At 41.1% G+C, this 25,468-nt stretch overlaps 3 protein-coding genes across 3 annotated transcripts in view; 2 read left to right on the top strand and 1 right to left on the bottom strand.

The window, feature by feature from the left end:
- The first annotated feature begins 293 nt into the window (after window positions 1-293).
- Window positions 294-4,851, top strand: LOC107107132 (chromosome unknown open reading frame, human C3orf62). The gene is made up of 3 exons (XM_015407375.1): window positions 294-691; window positions 1,280-1,371; window positions 4,607-4,851. The coding sequence occupies exons 1-3, from the start codon at window positions 294-296 to the stop codon at window positions 4,849-4,851; spliced, it is 735 nt and encodes a 244-aa protein (XP_015262861.1).
- Window positions 4,852-6,962: 2,111 nt separating this feature from the next.
- Window positions 6,963-19,553, bottom strand: EMC3 (ER membrane protein complex subunit 3). Its single transcript, XM_015407377.1, has 9 exons — window positions 19,484-19,553; window positions 16,498-16,699; window positions 14,363-14,420; window positions 13,502-13,595; window positions 12,898-13,002; window positions 9,793-9,874; window positions 9,596-9,675; window positions 8,981-9,063; window positions 6,963-7,362 (listed from the first exon to the last, which is right to left on the bottom strand). Exons 2-9 carry the CDS (start codon window positions 16,650-16,652, stop codon window positions 7,234-7,236), a joined length of 786 nt encoding a protein of 261 aa, XP_015262863.1. The 5' UTR covers window positions 16,653-16,699; window positions 19,484-19,553; the 3' UTR covers window positions 6,963-7,233.
- A 2,331-nt stretch (window positions 19,554-21,884) lies between these two features.
- Window positions 21,885-25,468, top strand: part of FANCD2 (Fanconi anemia complementation group D2) — a 66,468-nt gene continuing 62,884 nt past the window's right edge. Inside the window, exons 1-2 of the mRNA XM_015407387.1 lie at window positions 21,885-21,951; window positions 23,254-23,391. Of these exons, the coding sequence (XP_015262873.1) occupies window positions 21,885-21,951; window positions 23,254-23,391 (205 nt within the window). The remainder of the gene's footprint in view (window positions 21,952-23,253; window positions 23,392-25,468) is intronic.

Below are 25,468 nucleotides of genomic sequence, written 5' to 3'. Positions count from 1 at the left end.
TTCCATTTCTGGTGCTCCTGCCTTGTGATGTGTGTTTGCCACTTTGTATGAACAGGGCAGTGCCCATATTCTCAAGCTTCAGTATAAGCAAATGTGTATCTGCAACAAACATCACAACTTGACCATGTGCATGTGCTTCAAAGCTGGAAAATATGCACATTGCCCTATTTACACAAACTGTCAATAGCACATATTGGGGAGATTACTGGTAGAGTGCTGTCCCAGTATGTGAGGTAGTATCTTCAAAAACACAATGACTGAAAGGGACTCTTATGAAACAAAAAACCTGGATAATGAGAGTTCTCCCCCTTTCAGGTGAGATGTCTGAAAAGTTAAGCAGATGCCGGAAGGAGCTAACAGCGGCTATTGACAGAGCATTGGAAGATCTCTCAGTTCCTCTCCATCACTCCTCAGATAGTACCACCAACCTGGATTTTGACTTGCTGACAGTGGAATCCTTAACGGCTTCCAATGAAGAACTCATTAGTCACAAAGAAGAGCCCATTGTATGTTTTCCTCAGCAGCTTTTATCAGATTCATCTGTTCCAGAAAAAGAGAATCCTCTCAAGACAAATTTCACTCTCCTGATCACAACCTCCAACACTCCTTCAAAACGGGAGCCATTGATAAGCAAGGAAAATACATGTCTACATCCTCCGGTTCTCATGACTGACAGGCAGTTTCTCATTGGGTATGCTTTACCTGTCACAGGTGTAATTTTTTGTTGTCATTAACTTCTATTTTGATGGTAGTTCATCTGGCTTTTTGCTGATCCAAAGGGGTGACCCAAGACACTTTGGTGTTGGAGGAGGAAAATTGACATGGTGCTCCCAATGATAAAAATATAGCAATGAGGAGTAACCCTCCTGCATCATGTATCAAAATACTTGAACTTGCTCTCCTTCTATGGAGTTATGCATTAGACCATGGATCTCCTCTATTTTGTAACCTTGACTATATAAACCATAGAATTCTTGTGGTTTGGATATTCTTTTTTCCTTCCCAATCCCTGTCCAAGCACTGCAAAGGATTAGTCTCTTCTATAGCTACTAGCCACTGTAGACTGTTTCCAGCCCTGACAACCCTATGCATACGAGCCAGATTTTAATACAGTAATGGCCATACCAGTGCATACATTCTAAAATAATCAGAAAGTCAAGAACTGTACTGCTTGCTATTTATTTGAATGACAATATCCTTTCCCTGTTGAGTATACTGCTGGTAAAGAGGGATGTGTCCTTTTCAGTTACAAAGTACTCTCGGCTTTTGTGTGTTTCAGAAAAACTGATGAAAGGCCAACAAAGCTAGACACAAGTGTAACTGCCAATGATATCCCTCTAGAGTGCCCGAAAGATCTTGCAGATATGGATGGTGAGTGATTTTTGCTCTGCTCTGGGGACAGGGAAGTCTTTTCCAATTTTTATTTATGATGTGCATGAGAGCACAATACAAATACTTACACCCCTATTTTAAGAACATTCATAACAGGCCACTATCAAAAGATACTGGAAAATAGGATACATGATGTTACCAGCACCTACTAAATCCTTATTAATGTGAAGAGCAATATGGACTGGAACAAACAGGAGCAGCCCAGGTGAAATGGGAGGTAAGCTCACAAGTATGTGCATCAGAAGCTGTTTGGTTCAAGTCCTGGCAAGGGTACACTGCTTCAAGACATACAGGGATTCCTGCACTATGTTTTATTTGTTTAAAATAGTTATATATTGCTTTTCTGTCATATACTCAAAATAGGGAAAAAAATTCCTGGAAGGCCTTTGATATGAATTGATGGATTGTGGGACAGTTGTTTGTTGGTTTTAGGGTACTTGTTTTTACTGTTATTTTAAATTGCTTTAATGTTGTTGTAAATTTTTGATATTATTGTCAGCTGCTTTGGGGGCATTTTAGCTGGAAGGCAGCATGTAAAAACACTTAAATAGACTAAATTCCAGCTGAGCAAAAATTCTACTCACAGCTGAGCTCCATGGTTTTGACTTCTTAACCAGGAGACTCTGCTCAGCCCTCAGGAGTTGGAATGATTTATCCCTAAGAAATTAAGTATGCCTTCTATGCAAGGCACTCCAAAGGGATCTGTTGAGGATGGGCATCAACGTGGCAAATGGGGTTCAATGTGGCCAAGTGCAAAGTGATGCACATTGGAGCCAAAAATCCTAACTATAAATACATATTGATGGGGTCCGAACTGAGAGAGACTGACCAAGAGAGAGATCTTGGAGTCGTAGTAGATAACTCAATGAAAATGTCGAGACAGTGTGCGACTGCAATAAAAAAGGCCAACGCTATGCTCGGGATTATTAGGAAGGAACTGAAAACAAATCAGCCAGTAACATAATGCCCCTGTATAAATCAATAGTATAACCTCATTTGGAGTACTGTGTACAGTTCTGGTCACCACACCTCAAAAAGGATATTATAGCATTGGAAAAAGTGCAGAAAAGGGCAACTAGAATGATAAAAGGGTTGGAACAGTTTCCCTAAGAAGAAATGTTAAAGCACTTGGGGTTCTTTAGCCTGGAGAAATGATGGCTGAGGGGTGACATGACCAAGGTTTACAAGATTATGCATGGGATAGAGCAGGTAGAGAAAGAAGTACTTTTCTCCCTTTCTCACAATACAAGAACTCGTGGGCACTCAATGAAATTGCTGAGTAGTCAGGTTAGAACCAGTGTTCCCTCTAAGCTGAGTTAGTGTGAGGTAGCTTACAGTTTTTCAGCCTCCAGCTCACACGTTTTTGTCTTAGCTTGGGAAGGATGGCTCCAGAGCAAACTAATTTATGCAGTAGCCAAATTGCTCACTCACAACTTTAATGCCAGTAGCTCACAAAGTAGAATTTTTGCTCACAGGACTCCACAGCTTAGAGGGGGTATTGGTTAGAACAGATAAAAGAACTTCTCCACTCAAAGAGTGATTAACACATGGAATTAACTGCCACAGGAGGTGGCGGCAGTGGCTACAAGCATGGACAGCTTCAAGAGGGAATTGGATAAACATACGGAGCAGAGGTCCATCAGTGGCTATTAGCCACAAGGTATAAATAGGAACTCTCAGGCTGGGGCAAGTGATGCTCTGTATTCTTGGTGCTTGGGGGGGGCAACAGTGAGAGGGCTTCTAGTGTCTTGGCCCCACTGCTGGACCTCCTAATGGTACCTGGCATTTTTGGCCACTGTGTCACAGAGTGTTGGATTGGATGGGCCATTGGCCTGATCCAACATTGGCTTCTCTTATGTTCTTATGTATGATTTTAAGCTTTTTATGGTCTTCACTGTGGACAATACATAGAAGAACTAATCTGAAATACCTGATGTGTTAGATAAAAGTTTACAATAACTCCTTGAGACTTTATCAATCTTTGCTTCAGATGTTAGTCAGATTTATATGCAACAAACTGATGAATGGAGATCTGTTCCATAATATTGTTAACACAACTAAGGATTTAGTGTGAATTGAACTTGCATGTCATTTCCAATGGGCTGGATCCAAGCTCTTTGAACAGAAGGAGTTTGCAGAAGTGGATCTTTTCTGCCTTCCCCAGTAGCCCTCCACCACACCCAACCCAAGCTAATGGCATAGTTCTAGAACTTGTGGTTAGAGTATAAATTATGTTCACAAACTTTCAGCTTAATATGTCCAAAGGCATAACTGCAAGGCGCACTGTGGTAAGTAATTCTGACAGGAAATTATAGAAAGGCAAAAAAGCCAACCATCCACCTCTTTTAGAGATAGGTTTCATACTTGGGAGACAGTTTCATGTTTTAGGCCCCAGTGTTTAAACTAGCATCCATTGTTCAGAATATTTCATTTTCACTAAGCTCCTGACAGCAGTTGATAAAGCTTAGCTGAAACCATTTGCGGGGTGCAGCCATGGCTCAGCGGTAGAATATCTGCTTTGGGTGCAGAAGGTTCAACCTCCAGTTTAAAGGATCAGGCCCTGAGACTCTGGAGAGTTGCTGTGCATCAGAGTAGACAATGTTGGCCTTGACAGACCAGTGGAATGAATTGCCGTGTGTTCAAAAGAATAATCCCCATTGATATTTGAAATAAGATTAAAACAACAATTTTCTCTCCAGACTAAACTGACACCCCCCCCACCACATTCCTTAGGGTCCCCCTATCCCCCATTAGTAGCATTTCACAGTTGGCCACGGTTGGAGGGGAGAAGCAAGAAAGGTCATTCTGCCATTGGAAAATTTAGTTTGGATCCATTAGCTATTACAACAGACTGTGGAAAGTTGTGGGTTCTCCATTAACACAGTTGGAAAAGATACAATATTTGTTAGCTGAATGAAAATAGGCTGGTTATATTAGAAACTGGAAGTAATGTTATTCTGGCTGATTTCGCACTAGTGCTGCCTCGATGGTGTGCCGCCGTTTGCCCCGATACTATTGGTCAATTTCACACCCGAAGCTGCGGGGCTGCATTTGACCCGCAGCTTCACCCGATTTCCTCCGCAGTTTCGTGATCCTCATTCTGTTTTCTATTCTGTGTTCATGCTGAACATTACCCTCCAGATGTCTATCAGCTTTTCAATCAACCTGTTGAAGAAGAACTGACATTTGTTGCATTTTTATCTTTTCACTGAAGGAAACTCAGATGTTTGCCCAGCAGAAAAGGTGCAAAGGAAGCCAGACTTCGATGAACTGCAGCAAATCAGCAGGCTCAAAAGAGAACTGTTGCCTCCAGATGAGGCTTCAGCCTTTGGCCAGGAGACAAGGAGCAGTTTCGGAAGAATCCTGGAGAACAGCCCAGAGGATGAGGAGATAATTGAAACCCTGCTGGATATGGAAGAGGATTACAGGCTGAACAGCTCCATCCTGCACCAGCCCTAGGTAAGCTGGTGCAAGGTGTGAACTATTTAAAAAAATTGATAATAAGCAGTACTTCTGAACCATGGAAACTCCTGTTTGGGGCAAGATGTACCATTAAAATGAATGATTAAAAAACTTGCATGAAGCCATGTATTTTTCCTATAGGCCACCAATGAGTTTTCAGTCAGGGCAACTATTAGAAAAAATAGTATCAGTTAGGTGTTGTCCCTTGGTTGTGTTTCACGACAAGGAATACAACAAGGAGTCTGATATTAAGCAATTGCCTATACCATTATGGATTTTCACAAAGCCATGGATATTTAGTTATCTTATTACAAGTGCGAAAATAACATTGTCACATGTGCTGGACTCTACAGAAAAGAACATATGGGTAGGAGCCAAGAAACAATGACAGAGTTCCAGTGCAGACTTGATCCTGCTGTTCCACTTGTTCTCCTCAAAAAGCCACACCTGAGGGGCTGAGGCCCCTTAAGAACAGTTGGTGATCACGTCCTTTCTTTCACGTGCATGCAAGTACCCTTCCAAGAGGAGTTTAGATTCAACCATTAACAATTCAAGAGCAAGAATTACTGATTATATTAAGATATAGGATAAGTCAGAAGCATCTTGAAACCAAATTTCCAGGTTGTTGCCCCAACAGAATCCCAAGGATGACTTGTGAGGATTATGCTTAAGGGCATCCTGTGTAGGGAAGCTACATTCACTCAGGGCCTTTCCATGCAAATCCACTCAAAGAGAAGAAATCTCATGAGTTAGTGGGAAAGCAGTTGTACAAAACACATCATTCACAACAGAGGTCCAATGACTAAAGCTTCCATTATAAATTGAATTAGGAATGGGTGAGATTTGAAATTGTCTTCTTGCTTTTCTGGAATTAGAAAATATGATGGTTACCCTTGGAGGGAAATCTGTTCTGTTGTTGCAGTGTTCTTTTTAAAGCATTTCAATCCATAGTTTGTCCCTCTAAGAAGAATCAGTGAAAGTGGTAAAGTTCTTCATAGGTGCTCTGTGTTTTAAGAGATGCAGATAATGGTTGGGTAGCTTTTCAAGGACCCCACTGAGCTCAATGTTATGTACTTCAATGTAATATGTTAATAACATACAACCCTTAACCATTTGCAAGACAGTTTAAAACAGTTCTCTTTGGTACGCATAAAAACAGAACTTAACAGAAGCTAAATGCTATTCTTCAAAACATTCATCTGTTAAAGTGAAAAAGTGTTTTTTTGTTTGTTTGCATCATTTAACTGTCAACATGTTTGACAACTGACACAGCCACTCTTCTTTTGTTTGATACAGAAGAACAAGTTTTTTATTCAGTCAACCTAGTTCTGGCATTATGTATTGAAAGAATGTGCATTCTTTTGCTTTCATGTATGAGCCTCAAAAATGCAATGACATACAACTCACATACAAGCAACTTAGGTTACATTTTGAGAATTCAGCTGCTCCTTCCCTTAGGGAGCAATAAGAATAAAATTTTATGCCTGCTTTCCAAAGACAAAAACATTTCTTAATAAAAAAAGGATTTCCCTTTGGTCTAGCCTATTTGACTGACATTCCTATCAAATTCCAAAGTCAAAGAAATCTAAGCCCAAAGGCATTTTAAATTGATTTCAGATAAATGATGATAGAAATCAATGCTCAGCTTCTAAAATGAGAGGGACTGGTCTCAAGCTTTACCAGAATCAGTCCCTGGGAACTCTTCCATCTAAATTCAAGGCTGAGCAATTCTACAAGGTAGAGAAGGTATTGTGCTTAAGGAGCAATGCTGAGCCCTGTATGAAAGACCATGACTGACTCCTGTACCAGTATTTTAAAGAAATATTAATGTAAAAGGCTAGGAATGTTTTTAGATTAGCAGTTGGTCCATTCTAATAATCATCTTTCCATATCCAATTCTGCTGAGATTATAAATGCCATTTTAATAAATTAGACTCCCAATCTATTAAAGACAGCTTAGCCATTTATTTTACATATAAATAAAACAGTTCTGAAGGGGAAAAAGCACCCTTTGGTTCTAGATGATGCATGCACCCAGAGGAGGTACTCCCTTCTATGGGAGATAGGAAATAATGCCTCTTCTAAGAAGGCATCTGCCAGTACTTATGTTAACTTTATATTGTAAAAAAAAAAAAATCAACCAAGTACACATTGCAGCCTTATTATTAAGCCTGATAAATGGTTCCAAGTTAGTCATTTATGTTCTAACCAGGCTCATCCTGTCAGTTTCCAACACACCTGAGCTGTAATAAAAGAAGACATCAGAGGAGAAGCAAAAATCTCCTGTAGCTACACAGCTCACAGAAGTTCTGATTCTGTTTATTCTGACCATCAGAATACACTGTACATAACCAATTTAACACCAGCTACTAAACCAGCTCAGAACATGGATGTCTGCAATTCTTCCTTAAACATGCCTTCAAAGCGGAGGTCTTTAGCCATGAGTTCTTCTTCCACATCCTCTAGTGCCCACTGATGGTCAGTCAACTCCAAAGCCTCCCATTCAGTCTGGAATGACAAACAGCTTTGACAAGGACAGCAGAGGTACCCCAACACCAGCTTTTGATCCCTATCTTAAGGTCCATGTTCAATTTCGACATAATTCATTCATGACAGTTCAGACGCTGCACTGGTTATCAAACAGCCTGAAGTTCTGTGGCTAGAATGCATGCAAATATTCTGAAACTGGCTAGCTTTGGGTGAAAAGAAACTAACTTGTAGTAGGAGTTTTCAATAAGTACTGGAGTTGGTGGTTGCATGGGAAAGATATGAGGCTGTGGAAAACAGCATGGTACACATGTTCCAGGGATGGAAATCTTGGGGCTTGCTTGCAACAGGACAGCTGGGCGCGGGGAGATTGACCAGTGAAGAAGGAGTAGTTTGCACCAGTTTGCACCGTCTGTAACTGCCTGGCCTTTCTGGCTAACATATGTCTATGGGACCTCATAATATTCTATAAACCCAAGAATTTTCTGATGCTACATGGCAAAAAATATGTAAATCTTTATAGAATGAGATACTCACATAATGGCCTTCTACCTCATAAACAGATTTTAGAATGCTACTGAAGTTGTTTAGAGATATCAAGGTCTTACTTCTTCACAGTAACTAGCTCCTCCATACTCTGCTCACAGAAAAATAAGAAGTAGGGAGAAGGGTTCTATTATTTTTTCCCTGAAAACCTGGGGGTTCTCTTAGGTTTACAGAACCCCCCCCCCTTATCAGTATATGACTCCACTGCACAGATCTTTTAAAATCTGTTTGCTGGGGCCCTGTTCAGAATTAGATACTGAGAGTGCTTCTTTTCCTTGAATCTCCCGGGGGGGGGGGGACTCCAAAATCAAAAACAAACTGCATAATTACAATATTAAATAAATGTAATAATATTAATAAATAAATAATTCTATTGCCTAGTATAGTTGTGCTAGAAAGCTGCCTTTCTGATCTACAATTGCTGATCTTCCCAGTTAAGAACCCAACCAAATGTCTAAAGAACACCACGGCTCTTGGGAACACCATCTGAAATTATTGCATTGCACAGATCTCACAACTTGCAAAAAAAATGCCAATCTGAAAGTATTGCATTGCACAGATCTCACAACTTGCAAAAAAATGCCAATCAAAATCTTGCAAGCCCACAGTTAACATTACAACGACATTTTTAAAAAAGGACTGGGTGAAGGGAGGGGGAGGAAGTGGCAGCGAGAGGAGACAGTGAAGGTGAAAAGTTGAGCAGAAAGCAAGGTGGCAGCAATGGAGGGAGGGTGGGGGAGGCAGGAGGTGGAAGCAAAAGTGCAAGGAGAACAGCAGGAGGAAGAAGGTGCTGGCAATGCCATGGAAAGGAAGCACAAAGGTCAGGCTTTCTGCTCCAAGGCTCCCTCAGTCTCGCAGATTACGAGGCAGGTCTAAGGACTCAAGAGAAAGTATGCCTGATGTGCTTTTCTATCCAAGCATTCCTCTTCCCCAATCAACTAGCTGCCCCATCAACTATGCTCTGTCGAGAACAAGATGGGAGGAAGCAGGGGCACGTAATTTTTCTTCCTCTATGAGTTCTCACAGGTGCCCCTATTGTCCTATCATAAAATCTGGAGTGCTTATTTCAATATTTGAAATCAAAGCCTCCTACCTTGAATGCTTTATTGGTATCTGCAGGCATGGCCATTGCTGCCCCTGTTATCTGCTCCTGCATTACTCTGGACTGGTCAGCAGCTGCAAATATATAAGGAGTGGCTCATGTTACTCTGTACAAAAAGTATTGGGACTATCAACAGAGGAGACTTTCAGTCAACACAGTACAGTGCTCAACAGACAGACCCACACAATATCGTTCTGCTGCTATGCAAAATCACAGAGAAAAGTTTGAGACAGTCCTTCATCTTCAACAAGTGGAAGTATTTTGTCATTAAATTCCTGGGAGGCCAAGACAGGTAAACTAGTCTGAATGCATAACAAACATTATAATCTACACAAGAGATCAATAAGGAGAGAATATCCATAGGATTTATCTACAGAGTGTCTAGAAAAGCATACAGGGATACCACCTAACTCTTACCAGATAAACATTTAAGATTAGGCTAAACAACCACATTATAAGGCAAAACATCCAGAAGAACTTGTTCAGTTCCTGATAACTCAGCACTTCTGTGAAGGAACAGCCAGCATATTCATCAAGCATGGTTTAACCTCTCTACTTATCGCTTTTCAAGCTACACTTAACTTTATGAAAACAGCAACAGCTTACCATTATCTTGGCCAAGGATGAGGGTATAAATGCTTCGAAGTCCAAATACATTCAGAAAATACCAGGAAGCAGAGCTTACCCTAACAAAACAAAGATATTCATCTTGTTAAAACTGTACAAGTGCCAAATACCTAACTGTACAGTACCATCCACAGTTCTACATGTTTCAAACCAATATTAACTTTGGGCAATCTTACCAGGATGCATCCAAAGTAAGCAACTCAATCCCCTGCTGCAGCATTGGTTTAAACCGCAGTGTCAAAGGAAAAGGGACCTTTGCTGCAAGGAAGAAAAAAACCTGGTCACAAAATATTACATTGCACCAAAACACATACTGCTTTACAGAGGAACACAAGCAAGAAGACCCTGCCCCAAGGAGCTTAAAACTGACATTTTGACAGTGGGAGAAACAGGACTAGCAGGCAAGAAAAGTAAAAGGTAAGGTATGTTATAGATGAGTGTGAGAACACACATACAAGGCTTGTTTTTTCAGTTGGGCTTCAGAGGGAATTCATTAGCTTCATACAAGAAAAGATCTTTGAAGAAGAATTTGAAGAAACAGGAGTAGAGCCATACATGTGTTCTAGAAATAAAGGGTGGCAACCATTTATTCTGGAAATAGGAGATATGAAGCCAGTGCTGAGATTTGTCAAAAGATGTCATATGTTCTGAGCAATGAGAGAGCTGTTATCCACAGAGGTGGGAAGACTAAGATGTGACAAGAGAATGAATTTGGAAAGGGGCCCAATTTACTGATGCACTAGTGATAATATCATGATGCAGAACATACTCACTTAAAACAAAAATTACTTTCCATAGTGAGAGAACCCACTCCCAGTCTCTACTGGGTATGAGCTCCACAGTGACAGCTTTGCTACTGAATGCCAATGCTATAGCCTCAGCGCAAGGCAAGTCACTATTTCTGTTTTACAGATATGAAACTGAAGATGAGAAATACTGACTTGCTCAAGACCAATATTTGTCGGACTTCTGGGAAAATGGCGCGGCGCTGTGGGTGCTTTCAGGACGCTCCCTGATCTCCCCGACATTTTTTGCTTTTTTTGGAGTTCCTTTCCCGTCTTTGCCAACTGTGTTAGACTCCTCCCAATCTCCTGGAGGGAGACTGGGTGCAAGAGGCTTGTTCGGTCCCCCCCGCAACGGTGATTAGCGGGGGAGAGACCGTTTAGCCTCGATGCAGAAGCAAGAAGAGGAGCAGCTTGGATTTCAAGCTACACAAGCCGCGACCTCTCTTTTTAACAAAAGGAAATATGCAACGGGAACAGAAGAGTACGGACTTCTTCACAAACTGAGTTAAATGCCCATTAATTGGTTCCCCATGGAGTATTTCTAAATACAGGAAGTGCAAGCGGCTAGGAAAGGAATTAATGATTTTTAAAAAGGGAGACAGAAGGGGAGAACAAGATACCTCAGTTGGAGAAACGGTACAAATAGAAATTCAAAATGCAGAATTTGGCCAACTGACAGTGGAACAATTTAAAAAAATATTTGACTGACCAGATTCGCCAGGTAGCTGAAGAGGCATGTAAAAACATTATATAGAATCTTCAAAGTGCATGCTTGCAAACCGAAAGTAAAGCAGAGCCCATGCAACGTCAGTGACCACAAGAAAGTTACGAAAGCAGACAAGATGATATTCAAGAAAAAGAGGTTCAGGACACAAAAGGGGAAAAAAGAAACGATCCCATACAAAACCAGGACAGCAAGAAACAAGTAGTGAAATCAGAAAGGACAAAAAAGACGACCAGCGAAACGACGCTCTGTCACTTTTGGGGGGATTTAAGTATCCCCCCGATATTTTTTTTAACTTTTAAGATTTTTGTGCACACCTGGGGACTGCCCCAAGTGTGCAGAAAATCTCCCTCCCCTCCAGGTGCCCCCGATGCACGGATTTAGGTATCCGCACGCACGGGGGCGACTTGGCTATTAGATATATAGATAAAAGAGAATGCCCAAAGAAAACCACATGCAGAGAAAAAGAAGAAGCTAGTCAAACGCAGAGGGGGACGCCCTCTTGGGAACAAGAACAGAGAAATTAAAAAACTGCAGCTAGATTTGGCAACTTGGAAGGGACAAAAATTGAAAGCTAAATATGCCGAATACAAAGATTTAAGACATCTAAGACTGACAATTAAAAAGAAGTTGCAACAGGAAATTAATCAACAAGGTATATTGTTTGGATCAGATAACGTTTGGAATAGTACTGTATAAAAGAGTTTTGTATGACAGCTCAATGAGTGTAAACAGATATTCAGACGAAATTCAGGAAGGATACAAAAGTGAAAAGGGCTATATAAAATATGTTACAACAAAGAAGGAATAATAGTGTAAAATGAATAGAATTTTGAAGGAAACTTTCAAAGGTTAGAATCATAATATTATATTAAATTAAACCGGTTTCCTTTTTTTTCTTTATAAAAAACATCATGTTGATAGGTTAAATGGCTGTGCAAGTAATTTTAGGTTTGAAAGTTATGTCATATTATTACTGATAAGAGTGAAACTGCCACTTGTATCTAGCTGACATGTTTGCGGCATTAGGTATATGGAGTTTGTTTTGAAAAATAAGTATTTTTTCTTTTAAAGGATTAAAGTAATATGTATACTTAAATTTGTTTAATTCCCTGTAAAAGTCATCTAAACGGATTTGCCAGCAGTTAAGCAATGTAGTGCTTGAAATATATGTTGTGTTACGTAATAAGGAGGGATAATTTATGTGGATTTATGTAGATACTTTGACTGGAATAATATACCAGTATGAGGAAACTTATACCAGGGCTGATGCTCCAGTTGCCTATGCGAAGGTGAAAAATAACATTTTGAGTTGCTATGGGAAAGTTTGTTTAAATGGAAGAGAATGTTTAAATATGTTATGAAAGAGATTAGATAAATATCACCGTAAGATGTCACTTTAGGTTAGCGGATATACGCGTTGCAAGAAGACGGGGACAGCAAAGGATGAGATGGTTAGACAGTGTCATAGATGCAACGAACATGAAACTGAGCCAACTTCAGAGGACAGCGGAAGACAGGAAGGCCTGGCGTGATCTGGTCCATGGGGTCGCAAAGAGTCAGACTCGACTGTGCGACTGAACAACAACAGGTATATATGTTTTTTGTTTTTGTTTTTTCTTTGTTTGTTTATATGTTCCTGAAAATTAATAAAGAGAAATCATAAAAAAAGAGACCAATATTTGTCAGGGTCATGCAAAGCCTCTGCAAAAATGCAGCAGTGTACCGACCTTCAAGACCACACAAGATAAGATTCTTAGACTGACACTTACTTGTAACAAAACCTGAGAAAGTCATATTAATCCAGCCGCCAATTAAGATCATCGGCAGTACATTCGTTACATTCCCTTTCATCATATCTGTCAACATGGTAGGATCTGGAAGGAAAGCAGTTCAGATGAACACTTAGTGGGCACCATCTACAACTCTGCAAAACTCTTGTAAAAACAATAAAGGAAACCAGTTTTGTACAAATGAAGAGATCACTCTGGCTTCATCTTACTTTCATTATTTAACTAGAATTTTGGGCTGAAAGGCCTCAAGCCCACAGACCTCCTCTTTTCTTACTTTCATGGTGAATGTCTAGGGGCCCCGCAGGCAATTTAATCCCCCCTTAACAGATCTCAGTGGCTTCCTCAGTAATGCTTCACTTCAAAACTATGAAGGGGTCAAACCATATTTTGCCAAATACTTATAGCCAGTTGTCTATTCTTAGATCCAGAATGTCTTTTCATTTTTCATATATGCTAGCTAGTTGTCAAAACTGATGGCACAAAACCAAACTAACCTATTTTATTACTGTTTTATGGTTCATATGCATCATAAAAGGAATAACTCTCTTTGGAAGGCTGTTGCTTCTTGTGACTACAGACATACCTGTCATTGGGGAGGGGGGCACTACCTTCCTTTTAGTTTTCTTAAAGAACCCATCCTCAGGATTATTGAAGAAATACTTCCGTGTTAGAAAGGACTGAAAAGAAAAGACAAATTCTAATGACAAAGGAAACATTTTAGAAGACCCCAAATGCATTGTTTGTGCTGCAATTTTTATTAACATTTGCAATTTAAACTGAACTCTTTGCATTCCCAAAGGATGGTAGATTTAACAATCTAATCCTGAATCCAGAGTTAAAAGTCCTTTTCTGTTCCCACCACCCCTACAAGTCACATTATCTCTAGCTTGCTTATGACATCATTACAGAGTCATGTTTATATACAGATTTAGCAAACCAGTAACATTAATACCACTGTCCAAGTATGAATTTTAGGAACAATAACCATACTATGCAAACAACTTTTTATCAGTTACACACACACACACACAGACACCTCCTTCATTTCATTTCTATATTCTTCATAGATAATAACTGAGCTACAAGAACCCACATTTTTGTAAGTCCAAGAGCAATACAAGTAGGCTAATTTCATACCCCATAATTTCAATGGGGCTTATTGTTCTTAGGACTACACTGTAAAGCACCAGTGTACCTAGCAAAAAATTGCCCTAAATGCATTACCCATTTTAGATAATCAGGTATCAGGTACAAGTACCTCATTGCCTTGGAAGTACTTCCTTACTGTTCACGTGAATACAAATGTTCAAGTCTGCTGCACAATGTATTTACGACATGACTAGACTATGAAAATTAAAGCTTCAACCATTGGAAAATCGAGTTTCTCTCTTCCTGTAATCTTTTCAGTTATTGAAAATGTACTGTCACAAACATGAAAACATACCTGTTTTGGAATGTACTTCCCATTTTCTCTGAGAACTCTGCTTCGAATTAGAACTTGGCTGGAAGAAAAAGCCATTACCAGACACATGAAATTTGAACTGAAAACAAAGTAGGCAGGCAGATTCCTCCAATGGTGGATTTCAAATGATAACGGATTTTATCCCTTGCCACTGATAGTTGTTTCATTTGCTTTTATATTGAGTGTAACTTATTCTGAACTATATTCGGTCCCTTGAACGGAAAGGTGGTCTAAAATATTCCTAATATATACATTCATACATTGCATTTTTGCCATACCAATATTATCTCCATGCAGGAGAATGTAATAAATAGTTAAATAACAAAATAGGAATTTCTCTCTGTAACTATGGCTCAACTGGTAATGGGGGGAAGAAGGGAACTATATTTTTGAATAAACAGCAGGCATGTACAAAATACAAATAAATTAATGCAGCTATTAGCTCCAGGTGGATAGCCATGTTGGTCCACAGTAGGAGAACAAGATTAGAGTGCAGTAGTGAGCAGGATAGGAAATCGAATTAAATAAAGACCAACAGGATTTCCAGTTTATAAGCTTCTGAGAGTCAAAGCTCCCTTTGTATCTGACAAAGGGAGGTTTGCCGCTTGAAAGCTTATACCAGTTTGAGAGCCAGTTTGGTGTAGTGGTTAAGTGTGCGGACTCTAATCTGGGAGAACCGGGTTTGATTCCCCACTCCTCCACTTGCACCTGCTGATGTGACCTTGGGTCAGTCACAAGCTCTGGCACAGCTGTCCTTGAAAAAGAGCAGTTTGTGTCAGAGCTCTCTCAGCCCCACCCACCTCACAGGGTGTCTGTTGTGGGGAGGGGAAGGGAAGGGAAGGGAAGGGAAAGGAGTTTGTAAGCCGCTCTGAGACTCCTTTGGGTAGTGAAGGGTGGGGTATAAATCCAATCTCTTCTCTTCTACCCTGGAAATCTTGTTGGTCTTTAAGGTGCTACTGGACTTGAATCATGCAGTGATTAGTTAATCCATGTATTTGCTGCAGGAAAACACAGTATGGGTGCATGGATTTTCCTACATTGAGATTATCTCCAGACTGGACAATCATTGTGCTTACAAAACAAATCAGACACTGTCATTATTTAACGTGTAAGCAACCACATTAGCTTGGCAGTCTTTATTTCCCCCCCCCCATTTTGCAATAAAAATCTCATCTCTCGATACGAAGCTTTCAAGGAAACTTATCTTTCCCCAAATATCCTTGATAACAAACTTTCATTTTTAAAGGTTGTAAATATTTGCCAAAAGTACGCATAACAAGAGCAGCACAGAAATCAACACCCAAAAACTTATAAAATGGCCTCTCTAATGACGTCAGGTTGGCTACTAAGTCTCCTGGCATTCCACAAATTATGCAAAACCGAATTATTCAAGAGGGTGTTTTTACCCAGGTAATAATGGAATGGTTCAGAACAATGCTTTAATAAAGAGAAAGGGGCTGTAGACTATCCATGTACAGTACATACTATCTGTTGCTGTATGAATTCTCCTGCTCTGTAAATAAATAAATAAATAAATAAAATAATTTCTGCACTGTTTAACACACCATGTTAATACTTATGCTTTGTTTCAGAATTCTGCTATCCTAATCTTCCTACGTTGCTTATTGGATGTCTCATCCTGCTTACACTGATATACATTGTGCATCCATCTTTCTCAGTGAGAACGGAGAACTATAAATAACATAAATTAAAAAAATTAAGTCAAGACAAAATGTAGACATCTCCAGTATTTTTAATAACATAGTTATAATTAATTTTAGGCATGTAAGTGGCTATTTAGTTTTTTAATTTAAAGACAGAACAACCATGTATTTCGGTCATCCCAGATGACAAGATCTATTAGCCAGGTTCCTCCATAGTCTGTCTTATGCATTCTTCTTTACCAGGGAGATACTACTTGTGTCCTCACCGTCCAGTAATTACTATGCCAACAGCATATTACACATCATCTGTTAGGCACCTGTGCTAGAAATTAAAACTACTGGCTGAATGCTACAATAATATATTACTGCCATCACCCCTGTTCAGCTTTTCATTAGCAGCATTATCAGAAGAGTCACCAGACAACATTGACAACAGTTACAAGCTTTTCTTACCTATCAGACACTTGCTCTTGAGTGAGCTTTTTGTCACTCTGCAGCAGTATTGACACATAGTGGCGAATCATCCCCACAAAGAAGGTGATGAAAACTATGGGAAGCACCACCCATAGTCGGATATTGGAATCCAGCAACAGCTCCGGCTCACTCATGGTTTAAATATAATTCTGGTCATACGTATCAGTCCAATCTTTAATATCTAGAGAAATACAAAGTGTGATGTAAGGACTACTTCATCTAGCCAACAAGAACAAGTTTAATTGCTTTACACTGTTCCAAGCCACCTGGAGTGTTGCCAAGTAGGTGTTCCTTATTTCAAGGGATGTTTTCTGCTCTAAACTGCTAAAGCTTTCCAATTCAACACTAAACACCTGACATTCATAGGAGTCATTCCAGAGTAAAGACTGGACCCAGGAACTAGGATAGCTCATGTTTTGGATGGGGTTGCTCTCCCCTTTAAGGAGCAGGTTCATATCTTGGGGGGTCCCATTGGCCAGGGGTACTGTAACGTTTGCCGATATTTCTTGTGGTCCTTTGTCTCTTTTTATTGTAGGCACTGGTTAACTAGTGTAGTATACGATGGTTTTATATCTTTTATTTACCCCGCCCTCCCCACCAAAGCAGGCCCAGGGAAGCTTACAAAGGTTATTGCACAACTAAAACAAATTTAACTAAAATCATAATAATATATACATAAAACATATAAAGTGCTAGAACTAAGATGATTCATATATGATGGCAGGCATGAGCAGTATTCAACAGTACAAACAATCGGCTGCTAGCGTAGTGTGGGTTACATCCGGCTGTTTATAATGGTGTTAATATTGAAATTAATATTGATGATGGTGTAAATATTGGGGCCAAGGCCTCAATTATATAGTGTGGCTCCTTAATCGAAGGCCTGGTGGAAGCGCTTCATCTTGCAGGCCTTGCAGAACTGTAAAAGGTCCCACAGGGCCCTGATGTCATCCGGGAGCTTATTCCACCAGTGCGGAGCTGGCACTGAGAGGGCCCTGGCCCTTATCACAGCCAGCCTGGCTTCTCTGGGGCTTGGCAGAGCCAGGCAGTTTTGGGATCCCAATCGTAGTGCTCTCTGGGGAACATGCTCCCTTAGGTATGTAGGTTCCTGACCATATAGGGCTTTAAAAGTAAGTACCAACACCTTGAACCAAATTCCATATGCTATAGGCAGCCAGTGTAGAGCTTTTAGCGCGGGCCGGATGTACTCCCACATGGGGAGTCCCAACAACAGCCTGGTCACCACATTCTGCACCAGCTGCAGCTTCTGGATTTGGGACAAGGGTGGCCCCATGTAGAGAGCATTACAGTAATTTAATCTCAAGGTGATCATTACATGGATCACTGTTGCCAGGTCATTGCATTCAAGGAAGGGAATCAACTGCCTCATCAGCTGGAGATGATAAAAGGCTGACTTCGCGGCAGCTGCTATCTGGGCCTCCATTGTTAAGAAGGCATCCAGGAGCACTGCCAGACTCCCAATCTCTGATGCTGGCACCAACGGCGCCTCATCGAAAGTCGGGAGTGGGATCCCTACCCTTGGACCACTCCGATTCAGACACAGGACCTCCGTCTTCGTCGGATTCAATTTCAATTGACTCAGTCTAAGCCAACCAGCTATGCTTTTCAACGCCAGGTCCAGATCTTCTGGCCTAGAGTCAGACTGGCCACCCAACAACAGATGGAGCTGGGTGTCACCTGCATACTGATGACAATCCAGCCCATGGCTCCATGCAATCTGGGCAAGGGGGCGCATATAGATGTTCAATAACATCAGGGAAAGCACTGCACCTTGGGGCACCCCGCAGACTAGTGGGTGCCTTTGGGACAGCTGCTCTCCAATGGCCACCCTTTGTCCCCAACCTTGAAGAAATGAGGAGAGCCACTGTAAGGCAGACCCCTGAATCCCCATGTCAGTGAGACAGCAGGCCAGTAGTTGGTGGTTGACCATGTTGAACACCGCCAACAGGTCTAACAACAGCAATACAGCCAAGCCGCCCTGATCCAGATGCCTCCGAAGATCATACATGAGGCTGACCAGTGCTGTCTCTGTCCCATGGCCTGGTGGGAAGAAGAAGAAGAGATTGGATTTATACCCCGCCCTTCACTTGGAGTCTCAGAGCGGCTTACAAACTCCTCTCCCTTCCCCTCCCCACAAAAGACATCCTGTGAGGTGGGTGGGGCTGAGAGAACTCTGACACAAACTGCTCTTTTTCAAGGACAGCTGTGCCAGAGCTTGGGACTGACCCAAGGTCACATCAGCAGGTGCAAGTGGAGGAGTGGGGAATCAAACCCGGTTCTCCCAGATTAGAGTCCGCACACTTAACCACTGCACCAAACTGACCAAGCTGGATTGGAAGGGGTCTAATGCAGAGGTGTCATCCAAAAAACCCTGCAACTGAATCGCCACCACAATTTGCCAAAATAGAGCAGATTGGAAACTGACTGGTAGTTAGCCAATTCGGCCAGATCAAAGAATGTTTTTTTTCAAGAGAGGATGTACCACTGTCTCCTTAAGTGGTAGTTCTGGACAGAGGTATTCAATAGAGGAAAATTCAAATGTACAACATCACTTTACAGAGAACAAGGTGAAAGTGTATAGTTTCTATTAATACTTTAGTTGAATAGAAAGACTTGTTTCTTTTGAACGACAGCTTAGCTCCCAAAACCTATTTTTAAAGTTAGGGCTCAGCGCCTGGACACATGAAACAAAACTCACAGGCAGGTTCTCTGAGATAAAACGTCTCGTCCTTACTATGAAATAATCACAGCCGGCCTTCACGTACCGGAATTAAGGACTTCCAGGCCTGAGCCCCGGCACTTCTCATCTTAAGGGTTAAGGAGGAGCGGAGAAAATGCATCAGCACAAAACCCTTCTAAGAAAGGCGACGGAGAGGAAAGGAACTCCGTCTGTCGCCTCCTTTCACGGGGGGGGACACGCAAAAGCCCGGTTACCGTTTCTTACCTCATCCCTTCAAGCTGGCCTGGTCCCACTTCACCCTTCCGGGCGTGACGACTGACACCTTTACGGAGCGCCCGGCAGTGCGGTCGTCACGAGCCTGATGAGGTCATCGCGATGCGCCCTCAGTTTACGCTTGGCGGGATCATTTGAGAGAGGGAAGAGGGCGCCTTTAGCTGTGAGCTGACGGTAAGGGCTGAGCAGGCAGGGCGGAGGTTGTGTGTGCTGAAGGGAAGAGAGGGACAGGATTGTCCGTAGCCACTAGAAGCCTTCCCTGGTGCTCGCTAGGGCTTCGTTTAAGTGGCGAGGGCTGCGCGTGTGTTCAGTAGCATTGGGGTGAACGGCTGTCATCCTAAGGCCCGCTTACACAAGAATATGTCCCGTTAATTCAAGGGATGCTTTACTTCCAAGTAAAGGCTTAGGATGTTACAGTGACCCTGCAATCATGTGGAGAGTTGTTTATGCTCAAATTCTAATAATATATTTTTTTTTGTGGGGGCTGATCTTGGCCAAGTCTGCATAGGATTGCAGGGGGGGGGGGAGAACTGTGGCCTCTTAAAAACTAACGTGTTCATTATTGCATAACCTTTTTGTGAGCCAGAGCTATTTTCAACTGAGAACTCACTCATGAAAGCTTATTGCTTATTTGTTATTTTTACTGCAGCAGACTAACATGGCTGGCCGTTCTAGAACTTGTACTGAATAGTCAGTTTGAAAATATTTTGTTGGAAAATGTGTGTATTTGGAAAAGGCTCGCTGTATTAATTCTTTAGCTGTGACTTCAGATGTGGTTAAAGAAAAGCCACATCCCATTTGTGTCAATAAGGAAGTCAGAGGCTGTCAGAGACCCATTGTTCCTCTGGTTGAAAACTTCAGCCCCTGTCACACGGCAAAGTTGCCACGGGAGAGGCACGGGAGTCCCGCGGATTTTCCTGGCGCGATCACACCCCAACATCTGGGAAGCACAGTGCTCCCATGGCGAACCCGTGGCTCCCCGCCGAAGGTGCGGAGTTAAAAACTAGTACCTACAAGGTACTAGTTTCCGGAAACCGCGGGGCAAGGGCGGGCGTCTGACCGCGTTGCCGGTGGACTGTCGTGGCATCTGGTGGCTGCCGATGTTCCATCGCGACCAAGGGGATTTCCCCCCAAGTTTCCACAGGATGCGGGAAAGCGCCCAACGGCACATGCACACAAACAGGAAGTACGTCTGTCACAGGAGCAGCGTGGCGCAAGTGTAGGTTTGAACGCGCCATGCTGCTTCTTTGCCACGCTGCGGACTAGCCATCTGATCTGCACTTGACGCCTACCCACGGGACCTCGAAAGGACTTCTGATCGGGCTGCCGCGCGTTATTTTCCTCCGGGGCAATTAGCCACCCACGCCTCCCCCCTGCATTTTCCGGCCGTGTGCCCGGGGCCTTCCATTGGGGAGACTGGGTAGGAGAATAAAAACACTGCATCAGATAAAATTATTGGAAAATGCTTCAGTTTCATTCATTGCTTTGCCTATCTAATATATCAGAGTTCTTACTAAATCATATAGTTGTTCTCAACACTGATCAATACAATGCAACATGTTTGCATATCTATATTATCAAATTTAACTGTCATGATTTCCTTCCAATGAACTTCGAACAGTGTTTCTATAATAGTTATGCTTTCCTTCAGTTCTGTTTTAGATTCCTGAGTGGTTCCAGAACCCTAATCCTATTGTATTGTTTACTGAATGTCCCCTCCTTTTGACTTACTCTGTGTAATCCACCTTGAGTCCAAGTGAGAAAGGTGGACTGTAAACAACATAAATAAAAAATAAAGGACTAGGGAAATTTTTTGTATCCTTATAAACAATACAATTTCCAGGGTTCTATGGGGTAATCCATGGTAATGAAACTAGCTTCTAACTATACTGCAGAGTTTTCACAAAGATTGTGCATGCTAGGCAGCTTTCTAGATCTTGAATAAATGGTAAGTATACTAAACTCATCATTACCTCTGTGGGGATATGGGATTATCAGCCCAGTTTCCTGCACCAGGGCATGATTTACTGGGCCAAAACTTTCCCTAGAAGCTGTATATTTGTTTTTTTCAAAGTTGAACACTTTTAGATATATTCACACATTAATAATACATGTCTAAAATAAGAAGCTGCTGTACTGTTTGCGGTTTATAACCAATATAGCCTGCTGTAGTAAATTGTCTACACCACCTGTGGCAGGCCCTTCTGCCAATCACATATATTTATTTTTTATAAATGTCATGGTTCAAACAGGACAAGTTGCTGTTACTGGAACATTGTTTCATATTCATCATTTACCCTCAATGACACATTATTCACAGAAACTGAAATTAAAAAATAATAATCTTTGTGCTGTTTATCTCTTCTAACAGGGTACATCAGAGCCTGCTGTCATGGCTTCAAGGCGGAGGTTTTCCAAGTCTGCAGCCCATGGAGAAAATCTATTAGAAAAGTCCCCAAGTACGTAAAGCAAGCACCCTTTCTACTGCTTGGAATTCCTCTGATCCTAAACACCAGCAACTAGAGCATGCAGAGAGATGTTCTCTATTGATGTGTCTCAGCTCTGGAAAACAATTTCCTCAATAGCTAGCAGCACTGAATGCATGAAGGCTCATAGAGAAAATTTCCAAAGGAGTAATATATTAATGCAAATGACCATCCTGGGGGAACAATGTTTCATGCTTTTCAAAAAGTCATTTATTGCAATTCATGGGAATGGCTGAATCTATACATCTGTATCTTATGCTTCCTGCATAGATGTATATAATATTATCACAAGCAAGAGCTATTGTATATAAAATTTTAGGGCTCAGTCATGCTTGATGTTTAGGTACTTTAAAACTCCATAGATTATTATTATTATTACCATTTCTATCCTGCCCATTTCTCACAAGCAGGACTCAGAGCGGTATACAACACACAGTATAGCAATGCATAATAAATACATACAATAATAAAACAATAAAATACACACAGTACAGTTAAACTTCAGCATTATCAGATGGCATCTGAGTGGAGAATAGAAAGGGTAGGGGAGGAAAATCTGAGAGGCCACTGATCTCTCTAGCCATCGCTGTTCTCAGCATCTCAGTCTTACAGGTCCTCCAGAACTGAGCCAAGTCCCATAGGGCCCGGATCTCACTAGGAAGAGAGTTCCACCAGGCTGGGTCCAGGGCCAAAAAAACAGCTGGACCATTTTGGGACCAGAACTGCCAGCGTAATGCTCTCTGAGGGGTATATAGGGAGAGGTGGTCCCACAGATATGATGGTCCCAGGCCATTTAGGGCTTTGAAGGTAAGTACCAGAACCTTGAACTTGATTAGGTATTCAGTCTGGAGCCAGCACAGCTGATGGAGCACAGGTTGTATGCACTCTCAAGGGGGTTCCCGTAAGGACCTGTGCAGCTGCATTCTGGACTAGTAGCTGCGTTCTGGACCAGTAGAAGTATAACATTTGGTGATAACATAAAATTTGGTGATTTTAGAAATTTGGACTACAATCTACAAACCACTCAAGTAATTGAGAATTGTGTATTTTGTGCCCTATAGTGTCCAGACCATTCTTAACAGTTGACCTACGATACATAGCCCACTGATTAAATGAATGGGATTACATATTGTAGAATAACCACTAAAAGTTGCCATGGACCTCAGATGGTGATATAAAAAGTACTTTTTATATCAGTTTCTTGTATTAAGAAGCATGATTCATATTAGTTGGTTGAGATTTTTTTCTCTTATTCTAGCAACTTTTCTGTTTTAGAAACGAAGAAGTCTCGGATCTCTGTTAAGAAAAACACAATTCCACAAGATGGCGTTGTAGAGAACAACAGTGTTTTTGGACAGCTCCTCAAGGCAGTGGGAATTACGTTGAAAGACGGAGAAAGACAGAATGAAATTGGTATAAAGCAAGTCTTTTATTATAGTCTTCTTTGGTGGGTTATGGCCTGTATCCAGCCACACATTCAAAGACACAAGGGCACTTAAGTTTCTTTAAGAAGGGACAGCAGTTTTTGTTGGTTCACTTCTCCCACTATAAACCCCCACTTTACCCCTCTGTGCTGTTCTAAGTAGAGGGAGGTTTAAAATGCTTGCACACCAGCATTTTTTTTTTGTATCTGTAATCCAGTCCTGAAGAGGGAGCCATTTACATTGCAACCCTTGATCTGTCACCATTTATGTTTCCCTCTGGAATTTTTCATATTTAAAAGCCTATCCCTTCATGTAAAAAACTAATTTCACTAGTTTGGACAGAAGACTTGCATCATTACTCTTCTGGCTATTATGTTGCCTCTTTATTGTTATGCATTTTGCTTGTCTTTTTTTCTTAAATGTACACTGTTGCACCAATTCATCACCTACTTAGACATTTTGTTTTTTCTGGTGATTTCTTTTGTCAGAGACACAACTAAGCTATTTTATCAATCTAGCTCCTGTCTGTTACATTTCAGGCTCTACTTATTATCATCTTTGTGTTGTGCATCTCTTTTTATGGATGTGGTCTTTGAGTAGCTTCAAAGAGAAAAGCAGTTCTGGGGAATGCCAGCAGAGAACTGAAAGTGAGGGAGCCACAGCCACTTTGAGTCCAGTTGTAGTAAGAAGTTCTCATTGTTAAGTGGATTCTGCTTATTAGTTCTACACTTCACTCTTTTGTGGTATTCTTTTACAGAGTTTACAGCAAATGTTATAAGGATTGTGCAAACCCTTAAGAAAAATAAATTGGAGCCTGTGAAATGTTTATATATTAGTACTGAGACCGTGAAGAACAAAAATTGAATTAAACGTAACAAGAATGCCAAACTGGTTGTTTCTTTAGACATTTTGTTCTATAAGCAGTAGTCCCCAGTGAAACTGGGACGTTCTGGGGAAACAGTGGAAAGATATCTATTCTTCTGGATGTTGGGGTAGGGGAAAGGGTCTTGTTCTGATTTTTGAAACCTATTAATGTAGCTTCCTGCTTGTTTTGAAGCTTCCCTAGGCCAACTCAATTTGTGGCTAACCATCTGTCTATTGTGGCCTGCCAGGTGCTTGACAGGCCTTGTGTTTTTGTGGTTCTATGCCTGTTGTCACCAAAAAGAACAGCTTAGGCCTGTCTGAGGGAGGCATAACTATGTTGATTGAATGAGCTACCATGTTTTTGTCCCTGTTATGTATGTTTAGGATGGGGTGCTTGTGTGTGCACTGAGGTATGTTTTTTCTAAATGTTCCTCAATGCTTCCTGTCCATTTATTTTATTCTTGAATGAATGAGAATGGACGTAGTATCTCTCAATTGTTTATTGAATGGGCAGTACATGTATTTCATGGGCTCAGTGCATGGCTGGCTATATATTTCTTAGCTAACTGTTGGAATGTAGTGAGACTATCACATTTTTAATTGATAGAAGCTGTGACATTAAATAAAAAGGTCAGACCAAAAATTCAACAAGAGTAACTTTTCCTGCCATTTAGGGTGGCTAACATTTTTCTGTTTGCATTCCTGTGCCTTAACGATAGTGTGACAAACAGAAATCTCTTTGATGCTGCAAACAGCTTTAACACCTGCATGACAAACAGCAAATCAAGTTTTTCCTTCTAATTGCTAATTCTGCTGCTAATACTGCTGCTAAAGACACAAAAGCCCTAGCAGAAATGAAGATGGTGAACAGCACTATCACTATAACCTCCATGTCAGTGAAGGTTTTACCTGCTAGAATTTTGCCTGTCACGCAGCAGTTAAAACTAAACAGTTGTTCTGTAGTGAGATGACAATGTCTTTTTTTTAAGACTCTATTTATTCAGTTTTTACAATTAGTTCACACCACTTAACATTATTCAATACATATTTCAAAACAAAATATAGTTTCCATCACTATTCTTCAAATAACATAGTTTCATCTATTACATTGCGTTAAATAGTGCTTTACGCTTAAATCTTTCTCATTTCCCTATTCTGGCTAGCCTAGCTCTCATTAAGACTAATCCTCCTTATCCTCAGCC

The sequence above is a fragment of the Gekko japonicus genome, unplaced genomic scaffold (assembly GCF_001447785.1).
Source record: "Gekko japonicus isolate JY-2015 unplaced genomic scaffold, Gekko_japonicus_V1.1 scaffold298, whole genome shotgun sequence".
NCBI classification, from domain to species: Eukaryota; Metazoa; Chordata; class Lepidosauria; order Squamata; family Gekkonidae; genus Gekko; species Gekko japonicus.
Note: the sequence above shows the minus strand (reverse complement) of the source record. Positions and strands in the feature narration are given on the sequence as shown.